This window comes from Chaetodon trifascialis, chromosome 18, assembly GCF_039877785.1.
Source record: "Chaetodon trifascialis isolate fChaTrf1 chromosome 18, fChaTrf1.hap1, whole genome shotgun sequence".
Classification (NCBI taxonomy): domain Eukaryota; kingdom Metazoa; phylum Chordata; class Actinopteri; order Chaetodontiformes; family Chaetodontidae; genus Chaetodon; species Chaetodon trifascialis.
The window spans coordinates 11,420,597-11,434,994 of NC_092073.1; the positions used below are offsets into that span (position 1 = coordinate 11,420,597).

At 44.4% G+C, this 14,398-nt stretch overlaps 1 protein-coding gene across 5 annotated transcripts in view; it reads left to right on the plus strand.

Annotated features, from left to right (window-relative positions):
* Positions 1 to 13,956, plus strand: part of ctnnd2a (catenin (cadherin-associated protein), delta 2a) — a 232,771-nt gene extending 218,815 nt beyond the window's left edge. For 4 of the 5 annotated variants that reach the window (XM_070985662.1, XM_070985664.1, XM_070985666.1 and 1 more), the window contains 4 exons: positions 5,410 to 5,536; positions 9,495 to 9,626; positions 10,194 to 10,270; positions 11,238 to 13,956. In XM_070985662.1, coding sequence (XP_070841763.1) covers positions 5,410 to 5,536; positions 9,495 to 9,626; positions 10,194 to 10,270; positions 11,238 to 11,657 — 756 coding nt within the window. In that variant the 3' untranslated portion in view covers positions 11,658 to 13,956. The remainder of the gene's footprint in view (positions 1 to 5,409; positions 5,537 to 9,494; positions 9,627 to 10,193; positions 10,271 to 11,237) is intronic. The other variant, XM_070985665.1, reaches the window with a different exon arrangement.
* The last annotated feature ends 442 nt before the right edge of the window (positions 13,957 to 14,398 follow it).

Here is a 14,398-nt window from a genome sequence, read left to right on the forward strand (position 1 = left end):
TGCATAGTTAAGCTGCTGCTTATGCTATATGCAGCCACTCTAAAAATTCCTTTGAGAGGCTGATAGACACCATACCTTCCTATTTACTGCCTAAATTGCATGAACACAGCCTGGTTAGTGACAAACCAGCCTAATTTTATAACTGTGTAAATTGCTGTGTTAGAGGATCCACACTTTGACTTTATCGCCCAAGTCCAGAGCTCCAAATAAGTGACTTTCCTGCTAGTATCCCTGCGTTATGTAGTAGGTCATGGGTGTTAGGTGCAGCAAAAATCCTGTTAGCCTCCAATCCAAACATGGATTAGCATACAATTTAGACGAAAGTGGAGTCGGGTGTCTCTGCAAAATGTCTCTGAGCAGAAGGGGTAGAAAGAGACAGCGAGGTGAGGAAAGAAAGTGAGGTGAATTCTTGAAATTTTCGGTTTGAAATGAGCACTCATGAGCTTCGTGCGAGTGTAGTTTTGGAAAGAGGAGAAATGTGTTGGGTCAGTAATGAGTCAGTTTGAGCTGTGCTGGCAAAGGCTTGTTTGCTTTGAAGTCCTGAAGTAATGAGAGCGTTTTGAAACACACTTTTCAACTGCGTAGAAGTTGTGGGCGTGGGTACACACGCATGTTTGTGCGAGCGTGTGTGTGTGTGTCTGTGGAAATGTGTGTTTTTGTCAAACCGCGGTAAGAAGAGTTAATCACTTCCTACAGCAGCGCCATGGGAGCAGTGAGAGAGGGAGAAAGGAGAGAATTGCAACAGAACGGGGGGCTGGGCTGCCCAGCAGTTTTTGAACGCGCTAAAACGAAAAGTTGAGCGCCCATAAATAAACAGTAAGTCTGTATGAAAATAGCATCTGAGATGACTTGAAAGATCAGTGGTGCAGCAGTCATTAATAAACCAAAGCCAAAATCTGTTTGTAGCAACACTAACACTGACTTTGGGATAAATCATGTATAATAGTCTCCAGAGTGCGGTAAAACTCTACTTTTACCCGAGTTTATTTAGATTATTTGACAGGATGTGTCCTCATTCAGAGAGAGAGAGAGAGAGAGAGAGAGAGAGAGAGAGAGAGAGAGAGAGAGAGAGAGAGAGAGTGTGTGTGTGTGTGTGTGTGTGTGTGTGTGTGTGTGTGTGTGTGTGTGTGTGTGTGTGCAGTGTTTCATCTGCAGTTCCTCAGAGGGAAGCCACAGGTCATCTTTTAAGTAAACAACAAATGTGCAGGACTGATCAACAGGGATTTCAGTAGAAAGCAGTGACTTGAAACATGGTCACTTTGTAAATAAAACTATTCTTAATAGGACCAGAAGGACCGAATTCTCCCTCTCACTCTCACAAACATATGCGCTCACTCTCTCTCACGCACACTCAAGCTAAACGCTGAATTTCATACTGTGTGTTTACACCGTTACACTTTGTCATATCTCTGTTCAGTGCATAATTTCTGTTGGGCTGCCGTGCTTCATTTCTTGATAAATGATCTAGCCTGGGCACTTAATCAAACACACCCTCACACACACACACAGAAGCCCACATATCATGCTCACATCACAAACACACACAAATCACAAAAGCAGATACACACATGGATGGAGAGGTGGTGTGACAGATGGGGATGAGGTCAGACAGATTCTGTGTTTGTCACATTTGTGGCAGATTTACAATATGTCCCAGGAGTGTGTAGCTCAGTATATGGGTGTGTGAGTGGGAAATTTGTGTGTGGTGTGTACTGTGTGTATGTGTGTGTGAGGTCACTAATTGCACAACCTAGTCCTTTGCAGGATCATTGCAGTCATAATTCTCAGGATATTCCTATAAATAAAATGGTGAGTTATAACAAATATTTGGTTTGTACAGTTTCACGTTAAATTGTGACTCGAGTCTCTCATGCTTATATTTGAATGTTTTTGACAATAGCTCAGACTGCTTTGTGCAAGCTAAAATGAACCTCTGCCTCTCACCCTCTGCCACACAGCATAGACAGGGTGAGACAGTGAGAAGAAGATGAAAAACTTCAGTCGACATCGAACCAACCTCAGGCCTCAGAAGCTGCCTCTGTGTTTTGCCTGGCTTCCCTCTGATGTTCACCTGTATTAGACGGGGAGAGGCAGAGGGAGAGGAGATGTGGGTGTGTTGAGATAGCTTTTCTCAGTGTGGTGGCTGAGAGAGCTGCGGCACTCTCCTACGGTATTCTGAGCCGTTTACCGTTAATGCAACAGAGGAATAAATGTCAGTTGCTCAATCCGCAGGACCACAAGCGACCAAAATAAAGAATGCAAAGGTCAGAGGCAGATTATTCCTGTGAGCATGGATTGATCATGTGTGAGTGAAGCTCTCACAGCTGTAAATCTGAGGATGAATGAGTGCGAGTTTGATAGATAGAGAAAAAAGGATGGAAGGACGGAAAAAATGACAATGTTCAGTGGTCAACGGGGCCCAGAGGGGACCCCACCACTCATCATGTGTAACCTTTTACAATTTTTGCCATAATTGCTGTCTGGCATGAGTGCTGCCAGACACACACACACACACACACACACACACACACACACACACACACACACACACACACACGCACCTCATTTGTTGGGGCAGCAGTTGCTTTTTACCTCGCAGTCCCACGACCTTCAAATAAGCATCCAGTGATGGTGAGAGCAACAGGCAGAATGGTTGCCTAGCAACCCCCCTTTTTTTTTTCCTGACTCATTTTTACAGTCGGGGCTGAAAGGAGAGTTAGAGACCGAGTGCACGAGAGAAAGAGGAGCCGGGCGGACGGAGAAGGAGGAACAGGTAAGACGAGGGGAATAGGTGAGAGTCAGAAAGATCGGGTGCGCTACGTGGGGCTGGTGTGACTGCAGGTGTGAAATGTCAAGGTAAGGTGAGGTTTCACAGTGCACACTCGCCCTGATAAAGTATTGGAGCTCGGCAAAATGGTGTGAAAAAACCAGCCACTGCCTGATTTGGTCCCATATGAAATTTTGATGTTGATTTAATATTTATTGAACCCGCTAAACCTCACTGACTGGCTGGTGGGCCAGACGTCACAGACTAAAGCTGGGCAGCCCATCATTGTTCACACCAGCAGGACCTTATTTTGAATCCTTGTGGATTCCCCAATAGTTTCTAGAAATACCAAGTTTGTCTGTAAATATCATGAAATCGATGATGAACTGGAACAAGCAGATACAGCAAATCAAAATGTTGAATATAGTGATTTTCCCGACCTTAAAGCTGTGTGAAAGAAAGGGAAGAAACTGGATGTTAATGCATGAAGTTCATTAATTTAAGTGGAGAGATAGTAACTGTGAAATGTGTTTAAGACATTTTTATATATTCCTTTCTATACTCACTGCTCTAATTAAGATAGGACTTTCGAATGCAATTATGATTTCTAGTAACTGTTCCTCATTTTGCTTGAGGGGGCCCTTAAGGACCCCTGTGGAGCAATCCTGGTCCCCATGTGTGAGTCACATTTACAGACAGCAGACCGCACACATCACTCTGCAAAATACATTCATCATTCAATATTCAGAGACAATGTTCATTTGAGCAGCATGACAGTTTGACAGTGTCCAATTGCACAGCGGCCCAGTGTACCGGAGGGAGGTGACATGGTTTATAATGAGATGTGTTGAGGGGGGAAAGGGAGAAAGAGAATATGAAACAAGGTGAGCGAGAAGACTGACGGAGGAGTGGATAAATGGATGAAGTGGAAAGGAGGGAGGGAGGGAGGGAGGGAGGGTGGGAGTCTGGAAGTAAGCTACCTTTGAACTGCTGTGTGTCAGAGGATCCAGCTTTCTATTAGTCCTCAGTGCTGTGCCAGGAAATGGGAGTCAGATGGAGAACATGGGACTGTGCTGACTCCATCCCACTTCCCCCTCTCTCCACCTCTGTCTGCACCCCTCCCTGTCATTACCTCTCTCCTCCTCTTGCTATCTTTACCCTCCTACCATTACTCTCCGTCCATCTCCCTCCCCCTCCTTACTCTCATTACTTTCTGTCATCTTTTGTCTTTCTCAGCTTATCCCCTGTCTCTGTCTTTCTGCCCCTGTCTCCTCCATCTCTCAGTCGTCCCTTTCTCCTCCCCTCCGTCTCCCCCTCCCCAGCCTAACTGTACTGGAGTGATTCACCTCTCGCCACGTCCTCGCAGTCCCGCTGCTGAGCCGAGGCCCACAGACACTAAAGCTATGATGGAACATGCCTCCATTATCTTTTATCATCTGCATGTGTTTTGCTTTCAGAGGTACCCAATTATCTTAATGCTAAATTGAATTTGGTTCCAGCTCTGTGATTGTTGTTGACTCTCATAATCCATTTTTATGAAAAGGGCTTTGCTCCAATCACTGCTAAACTAATGCAGATACAAAGTCATTGGCTCGGCAGTAATTATGCTTGTGCAGTTGTTATTTGTATTAATTTTTTTCTACAAGGACAGCGGGATTCACTAAGCTCAGTCTTGATGCAAGTGTGTTAATTTGCGGTGTGTGGATGGGTATATGTGCACATGTGGGTGTTGTGTGTTTGTCAGATTCCAGAATACATTTTTGACTCGCCTACCACAGATTTGGAAATTCAAGAAATCCAATGTTGAAATACAGTTTCTCAAACCAATGTTTAGTTTGTCAGTGTGACGTTTATACACACACACACACACACACACACACACACACACACACACACAAACACACACACACACATCACAGTCAGTGTGATCCTTTCTGATCTGCTGGAAATTGTTGCTTTAAATTACAAACATTTCCTTCATTATTTTCTATGTACAACATTGTGTGTGTGTGTGTGTGTGTGTGTGTGTGTGTGTGTGTGTGTGTGTGTGTGTTCCCTGCTTGTGTGTCAGAGTAAGACTCAGCAACCAACTGTGGCCCAAACTGTGAGGTTAAACAGTTCTTCTATGCTTTTACTGCAAAATGGGTACACAATCAGTATCGCAAAACTACAAATATGCAATATTCAAACAAACTTCATCCTTGGGATTATTTAGAATAGTGTTTTCATCGTTGGGAAGTCACAAATCTGTTTTGATGAGTGGTTCAAAATCAAAGATTGGTCAATTTTTTTTCTCATTAGAATACATACATTATTTTTAATATAATTATGACTATAATCATTGTTTATCTAACCTAATAGGTGGTTCGAGGGAGTTATTAAGTAATATGATTACAGTAGTTTGATTACAAAACCAAGTTATTCTTGCCTTTATAATATTATGTCATAACTCATAAAAAATAAAAATGTCACAGATACTCTATGTGTTTGTTGGAAATATTTCGACTCCTTTGTACACATCTTTGGATAATGACAAATGATAACTAAGCCTTCACCAACTGATGTTGGATTCCGTGTTTGTGCAGTCACTTGTCTAACGGTAACCAATGTCGTCTTTGTTTTTGTGTGTTTTTGTTTTGCAGGACGGTTACTCCCAGTATCACTTTGTGGGCTCTGCCTCAACGATAGAGAGAGACAGACAGAGGCCGTACTCCTCCTCACGAACCCCCTCCGTCTCCCCTGTCAGGACGTCCCCAAATAACCGCTCCGGTGAGGACACTTACAATACGGACTTTTGTAATCTCAAAAGTTAGTTAAAAAGGAGTCATAGTGGACTGTCATCAGCCTAAAGTAATCAAAGGCAGATTCTGTTGCAGGTGTTTTCTCACAGCCAATCAGCTGCCTACTTCAGAGTTTCAAGGTGATTTCTTATTATTTGAATTTTGAAGAATTATTTTCTTGCTGAGAGTTAATGATCCCACTCTCGTGTGTGTTCGTTAAATTAGAAACTACAGCCAACAGGTGATCAGCTTAGCATAGCATGAGACTGGAAGCGGCATACCACCACCTCTAAACTTAATACTTTATATTTTATTCATTTAACTTCTGGAGTCTTGCTGTCACCATGAGGCAGATTTTCTTTAACTTTGGACAGATCCAGGCTGGCTGTTTCCCTCTGCATCCTATCTTTATATTTAGCGAAGATAGCTAATCCTCTTGATCTAGCTTCATATTTAGATTGCTGTACAGAAAAGAGAGTGGTGTTATTCTCACCTGAAAAGGAAAAATAAAATCCACATAATACTCCCATGAAAATGCACTCATACATATACCACCATGTGAAGTTTTTGATTATGAACAGTCCCTCTTGTGCCCCTGTTTGGGAATGAATTCCTGCAGAATAAAGGTAGAACGGACACATATGTGCTTACATTTGTAACATGATGACAGCCAGAGGGTACAGAACACACATAGAATCTAATGAGTTATAATTTATACATCAGCCAGTAGCATTGACATTTACCAGTTCATCAGTCTTTACACTGGGGATAAATAGCTGTTAGCATCAGTCCTCGCTGCCCACAGGCTGTCATGCTGTAAAGTCTGATTTTCGCTAGCCTTTAGCTTGAGCCCATTGGCCTTCATGCTTAGCAAAGGGCGCATTAGCATTAGCTGTTAGCATCAGCAGTAGAAGAGCCTTTAGCTGTGCTTTCTCCACACTGGGCTTAGCAAGCTGATGAGGCAGAAAAGTACTTTTCCTTCCTCCCAGCTTAGAGAGGTCTTCAAGGACCCAGCTAAGAGAGACAGAGGGGGTGAGAGTGGGAGAGGAAAAAGTGTGTGTGTGTGTGTGTGTGTGTGTGTGTGTGTGTGTGTGTGTGTGTGTGTGTGTGTGTGTGTGTGTGTGTGTGTGTGTCAGCGAGCGAGAGAGAGAGAGACAGAGAAGGGGGTGAGATAAACAGAGAGGGAGATAAAGAGAAAAAGCACGGAGGCAAGAAGAATTAGGGATTGAGGGATGGTTAATGCAGTAAGGAGGAAGTGAAGGATGAGGATTTGACTTTGACCAGCGACATTCAAAATAAGTAGTTTTGGGATGATTGTGCACAGAGAAATGTGTGTATGTCTGTCGTACAGTGGAGGAGGTGGGGCAAACGGGAAAACGGCTGGAAATGACTCCCATCTTCTCTCCTGCTCCTCCCTACTTTGCACTCCTCGCCTCTTCGGTCATCCGTCCCATCTTATTCACCCCTTTCATTCTTCTTCTCCTCCTCCTCCTCTATGCGGTAATCCTTCTTTCTTCTCACCTCTGCCTCTGATCTCTCACTCTTTACAGGCTGCCTCAGTGTGCGCACACACACTCTCTCACACACACACACACACACACACACACACACATGCATCTGTATCTCCTCTCTGCATATGCTCCAGACTGCAATCCGGCCCCTTAGAGATGGATCAAAGTAGAAGGAGTAATGATGGCGTGCAGGCACACAGGGAGAGGAGGAGTGAATGAGAGAGAGTGAGGGGAGAGTGGTGAAACTGTGAAAGAGATAGAGAGGGGAGGTTGCAGGCTGCGAGGATGGGAGCGCGACAGAGGGAGATGCAGAGGGAGAGAGAGAGAGAGACCTTTGCATCCGTCATGGCCCCCACAGGCTCCTGCTGTGTTTTGCGCTGATAGAACGAGTCTCCCAGGCTCTCATATCCAGCAGTTGCGAGTCAGGTCCCCACGGTAACTGTCTGTGACAGGTTTGAGCACCCACCTTAATGGAATCTGCTGCAGAGGTGTCAAATGCGATGAATTAAATATCAAAAGTGTCTAAACATCATAAAAGGCTGTAGCTCCTGCCTTCCTCCGTTTATCTTTACTAAATGTTTGTGATCTCATTTGCCACGACCAGATAGCTGCTAACCATGTGTACGTGCCTTTGATGTTGAATATTGACGCGTTGGTAAAAAAAAGAAAAGGTAGTCCTTTAGTATTCAAATAGATAAAGTGAGATTCCAGGGGACTCCAAAAATCACTTAAAGTCATTATTCTGTTTGGCTAGGCATGTTTGCAAGTGTTTTGCCCCGCTGCTATTATCAGAGTATACTGTAGGGGAGCAGCAGAAGAGAACAAAGGCTTTTTAGACTGATTTTTGGCGTGCCTTACCTCACTTTTTGTTGGAAATGTTTCTGCTTGCACCACTCAGAGTGGTGCTCTCTATTAACTGAGTGTGTGTGCGTGCATGTGTGTGTTGGGTATTTACTCTCATATATTGAATATTGACATACATGTGTTTATCTCCAGTATCTACGGTCATCTGCTCTCAAAGTTGGGCTCAGCAGATCCTGAGAGCTTTTTTCTAGAATGTCCTTCACTTCTGAGGGGACAGGTTGTATATACTGTGTGCACATATAGAAACGGTATGTATGGTGGGTAGTTTCAGGAATGTTTAGCTAAGCAGACTGAAGGGGCTGATACACAGGTAGGCAGGATTGTGGCAATTCAGTGTGTCAAGATAACAGGGACTGAGTAAGCACTTTACGTATTCTATAAGGGGATTACATTGTAACATGCTGAGTGTGTGTGTGTGATAAAGAGAAGGGGGAGAAAACCCACTGTATGTACAGTACGCGTGCTGGATTAGTCCTTGCCTGCACTTGTGTGTTTGTATGGCTGTGCACAAGCATGTTGTGTGGTGATGCATTCACGTGGGGAAAATAGATCTGCTCTCAAAGCTGGAGAAAGTAATGGAAATATTAGGAAGTTTGTAAAATAGATTTGAAATTCCAATAGAAGGGCGTTGCAGAAGAAGTCTGCCATCAAGCCCAGCTGTACTGAAAAGTTAACACACAAGTAGGATTACAATTGGGTGCATGGCTAATCATATAGTGTATTTATGGTCATAGTAACCAATAAACTAGCAGCAAGACACACCTTCCATCAGTTATAACCAGGGTCCACAGGTCATGTTTTGGTCTATCTGCCAGTGACTGGTAAACTGAAAAAGTTAGTAGCCAAACTATGTTCCTGCTTACCATAAAACTGCATATGATACAATATTATTAAAACATTGTCATTACTACTTACATAAACAATTCAATGAGTTTCGAGCAGGTCCTATTTCTCAAGTACGTGCACCAAACGCTGCAGCTCATCATTTTTTATGTTGCTGTCATGAGAAAGTCAATCTCTCCTTATCCATGAAGGGCCACTTCTGGGTAAATTCTCGGTCAGTCAACTTATGTGTTGCAGTGATGAGAGTTTGTAGTGAAGGAGGCCTTTTTCACCAAGCTGACAATGGCAGCTAACCTCATTTATTTTATTCTCCAACACAGATTTTTACGTGCATCCGGTGGGTGGTGGATGCAAATTTTGGTCCCTGATCGTAACACCTTAACACCTCTTACTGCAATTGATTGTCTGAATTCAACCTGTACCAGATGTGAAATTTGATATTCGAATAATGCATCCAATAACTGGTGTGTGCGTGCGTGCGTGTGCCTGCGTGCGTGTGTGCATGCATGTCTGCGTGCGTGTGAATTCCCAGAAGTGCGTTAACATGCTGGAGGTGACCCTTTATGCTGACAAGCTAAATGATGAATAATGACTATGCACCTTGAAAGGCCAAAACACACACTCACACACTCACAAAATAAGCACGTAGAGTGTGAAGGCACATGCTGTTCTGGGTTTATTGCTCATTATTTTCTGTGTGTGTGTGTGTGTTTGTGTGTGTGCACGTAGCGAGCGCTCCAGCCTCCCCCAGAGAGATGATGAGTCTGAAGGAACGCAAGATGGACTACGATTCCACGGCAACCAACGCCGGTTTCCATAGCAACAAAGGAGAGCACACATCCCGGAAAGATGGCATGGCAGGTGTGTGTGTGTGTGAGTGTGCGTTTGTGTGTGATGGAGAGACAGAGAATAATTAAATGATTCTATTTTACTCCACTCTTTATCTTTCTTCTCTGTTTTCATTCCTGAGTTCTCCTCTCACTTTCTCCTCTTGTCTGTCTTCTCTTCGACCTCGTGCTCTTTTTCTTCTCGTCCTCACACGCTTTGCCATTCTTTCTGTCCAGTATCTTTTTACATCTCTCTATTTCTTTCTTTTTCTTCCTCGCTCTCGTCCATTGTCTGTGTGTCTATTTATATCTGTGGGTCTCTTTTCTGTTCTTTCATTCCCTCTCCATTCTTTTTTGTCTTTCTCTCAATGTTCTCTTGTGGCCACGAGGGACAGACTAATTGCCAAACTTTTAGACAAACTGCAGGAAGATTCTTACTCTAATTAGCTGATATTTCACTGAGCCAATTGTGGAGTTTCCCACGGTTTTGTTGGTCTTTGAATTATTATTATTAACAGTACTAGTGGTATGAGTTATCTTTATCATTCATTCACAGTGTAGTGTTGTCTTTCTCTTTCCTTTCCATCCTCTTTCCATCCAGTTCAAGTATCCTGCGGTACATCTACGTTGTTCCGAAACTCTTACCTGACTGCCAGCGATGATATCAAGCAGAACCAGGTGACTTAATAGTGCCCTATAAATGTACTACACTACACTTTCACATGTACACACAGCCAAGCATCAGCACAGCGGATCCTAGCAGTGCATGCGTGTCGTCAGGGCTCTCATAAATTGGCATATGCTCTCTTGACAAGGTAGTTATTAGGAGAGATGGCAGCCTGATGGACGAGGCGCACACACACACACACACACACACACACACACACACACACACACACACACAAAAGGTGTCTCGCTGTGATAAGAGATGCACTGGCAGAGTGTGCAACAGAGACACGCCCTCAGCTCAGGCAGCATCAAACCACTGCTACTTGAAACCACACCCGACTAGCAATTAAAATCATTACCTTGGTTGATTGCACTAATTATTTGCTTCTGTTTAATGACTCTGCTGGTGAAGAGGGAGGAGTAACAGAAAGCATCACAGACTTTGACGAAGAAGATTAGAACTGAAAATTTGGTTTCTTGATCGTCTGTATTCAGGAGATAATTAATGTATAATTTCCTTTGCCTGGTTGCAAAGTTTTGGTTTTACCACTGGCAGTTAAACTCTGCCAAAACACCTGAACTGTGTGTGTGAGCAAAGGGTTTTTACACACACTATGACTGCGTTTTCAGACACACATCTACACACAGACACGCACACACACACAACTAGCCTGTGAGAGTTACAATATTACAGATGAATTGCCCCCTTCAATGCCTGCATGTAATAGAGAATTCACAGCATGAGTCCCTTCCCAGCTGATTCCCATCTGAGCCTTTTTACCCGTACTGCCTGCTTTTCAAACCTGTCTTCTCCGTGTGCTCACCTGCCACTCTCCTCTCCATCTCTCCACCTTCACCTCCCTCTCCTCTTTTCACTGTGCTCCCACTACCCATATTTTTGTGACTCTCCATTCTTGCTCACTGCACCTCACCCCCACCTATCACTTTTCCGTCACTTCCGCTACTCCCCCACCAGGCCCCGGCCCAGCCCTGCGTCCTGCCCCCACAGCCCCAACAGGACAGCCCGTCAGCAGCTGTGCTAAAAGACTACGACCCCTACCCTCCCCCTCCTTCCTTCCCCCAGCCTCAGCCGCCGCAGCCTCCACCTCACAGCCAGAGCCGCAGCTTCGACGAGGTCTACTATGAGGACCAGGGACCTCCACCTCCTCCATCCCAGCCACAGCCACAGGTCCAGGCGCAGGCCCAGGCGCAGGCCCAACCCCAGCAGCCTCCGAATGCCACCGGACCACCCCGAGACCCGCGGGAAGACCTGCGCATGCATCTGGGCCTCAAATCCACCGGCAACTACGTAGACTTCTACTCGGCCTCTCGGCCATACAGCGAACTGAACTACGAGACCAGCCACTACCCGGCCTCGCCTGACTCCTGGGTCTAGTTACACTATGATGTTTGGGGGGCAAGAGAGAGTCTGTGTGTGCGTGTGTGAAAGGGATTATTTTTGCAAGCGATCAACAGCAGATTAACACAAGGCGACAGTAAGGGGCATGTCGAAACAGGAAGTTGTAGCCAGTGGCAGGAAATGTGTGTTCTCTAAAATAAGGGGGAAGACAGAGCTAGATGGGGGTTACAAAGTGAAGTCAGGTCGAGTGACAAAGAGAGACTGTGCATGTGCATGCCGACATTTTCCCTTTTTTTTTCTTTTTCTTTTTTTTTCCCAGACTGCTTTATTTCTTCAAAGTCAGCTCCATTGCACCGGTGAGTGGATAAGGTGGGAGTAGATATGAAGAAGTGTGTTTGAAAGGGTGAGAGAGGAGTGGGCAGGGGAATATGAAAAGAAGACAAGAGAGAAAACGACCGGGTAGAGAGAGTACGCAGAGGCCTGGAAAGGAGGAGAGAGATGGGATCAAGAAATAATGGGGAGCGGAAGAGGGTGAGCTCTTAGTCTGTAGGAGCAGGAAGTGCCCTGACCTTTTGTTGAAGACAGAGAGAGGAAGAGAGGGGAGACAAAGATGGCACGAGGGTCCTTGAGGAGGTCAGGAGGAATAAAAGCACAGAAAATGATGAAAGCACATCAGGCACAAGGCAAGAAGTGGATGTTTACCATTTCACCCAAGTGACAAACGTAGCACTGCTTTTATCCCCCCTCTTTTGTTCAGATGGCCTTGCCGTCTACAGAGGCTGGAGAATTTGTTGTCAAGGAATGTCATCAATAGACTTCTTTTTGTCATCGTTCTTTTACATCTATTTTTATTTGTACTTTTCTAAATTTTCACTTTCAAGAATGCATTTTTATTTTCCATGTACAGATCAAGGGTGATATAGTGTGTATATTACACATGTTTTTGATGGGGCCACTTATGAAATTCCGATTTTTTTTCCCCATGACTGAGTACTGACTGAAACAACAAAAGCAACAAAAATAAGTGAAATGCGAGCATAAGAAGCAGAACAGACAGACATCGTCAGGATGGATGTCAGTGGACACCTTTGTTTTTGCCCTTTTCCTACCCAGAGAGAAAACCTCGGCAGTATTTGTGTTTTCCTCTCTCCATCAAGTGAATTTCGTTGTGGACACGCTCAGACGTCAAAAGCAGTTCAAGGCTGCCAGAGCATCAGATTGGTAGAGCACACTCCAGAGTCCCCGTCAACAAAAGTGCTTTTTCACTGCCTAAAGAATATATGTGTATGTTTAAAGCACACTCTCTGTCTCTGGAAAGGCTTGTCTTTTCGTTCTGGGGAGCTGATATGTTTGACCGTATCAACTTTCAGTGGTTTCTCATCATCACTTGTGCATAGAAACCGGTCCGTTCAACAAGAGCCACCGTGAATATCGTACATCTCAGTGTACAGTGGAGGTAAAGAGCGAGCGGGAGACGTGACATTGTGCCAAATGTTGACACCTCGTGGGCCAGTCCTAAAGGATTTTAAAGGGACATTCCGTCGAAGTTTACAGACAATGACTGGATGACTCCCTCTGCTGTTTGTAACTTTTATTTTCTTGTGTTTTGATCAGGTGAAGCCGTACTTATTGCTGGGGATCATGAGTAATATCTCCCTCCCATAGATGTACAGACCTGCCTCTCTGTGTTTGCTGAGCATGTGTGGGCGTGCGCGTGTGGGGACGTATGTGTGAGCGCGTGCGTGTGTGCCTTTGTGTACGTGTGCATGTACTGTATGTGACGGAATGGGTGGCCCATGTGTACATGTCAACTTGAGCGAGCGTATCTATGCATGCATGTGTGTATTAGTGTGTGTATGCCTCTGTTGCGTGTATGTGTGTGTGCGTTCCTGTATAAATCAGTGTCCAAACAAGGCATTCCTACTGACAGTTTGTCCAGTTTTACAACATGAAAAACCAAGGTAAAAATCACTAGAATGAATTGTTGATATAGAATGACAAATCTATGAATATATGAATATAAATATAAATATATATATATAATTTTTATGTGCAGATGTCAGTGTCACTAAATGCAACAAATGTTCGCAGTGAAAAAAAGAATATGTGGTGTACAACAGGACTCTTGTTCACTTGACCTAAACGTGGAAGCTGCTGATCTGCCCCCCTCCCCCCCCCCCCCCTCCCCTCTACCCACCAATTGAGACAAAAGAGAAATCCCACCTGAAGATGCTCAGGCTCTGGTGCGAGTTGTGTGTTATTGTGTGTACATGCTTCTTAGATGACCCTGCTGAGAGAGGACCGTACTTGAACACAAGGAAAAATAAAAAGACTCTTTGCAATCAAACAGCATGGTCTCCGCTATTGTTGATCATTTTAACAGATGATGTTTTGGACACATTTGGTCCTCCAGTTCATTCCTGAATTAGCAGCTCTGTCAGATGTTTTCTTCTTGCGCATACAAAGTGAATCATGTGGTGTGTGGTGCTGCTTAATCCGACGCACCTCGATGTGTTTTAGATTAATTCACATGTTTGTGCTCTTTGTTTCAGCTCGGCTTGTGTTCAAAAGGGCTTCAGGTGCCTTTGGAGATCTAACACAGTTAATAGCATGATGTCAGAGCATTTCCCTTCCCACAGCCTGCCTCCTCAGATTTCTGAGCCACACTTGTAACAGCAAAACTGGAAGCTGGAAAAAGTAATAGCAGGTTACGAAGTTGGTCACGTATCTCACTGGGTAAACACAAAAGATGCTTACTGAGTACAAAAACAAGATAC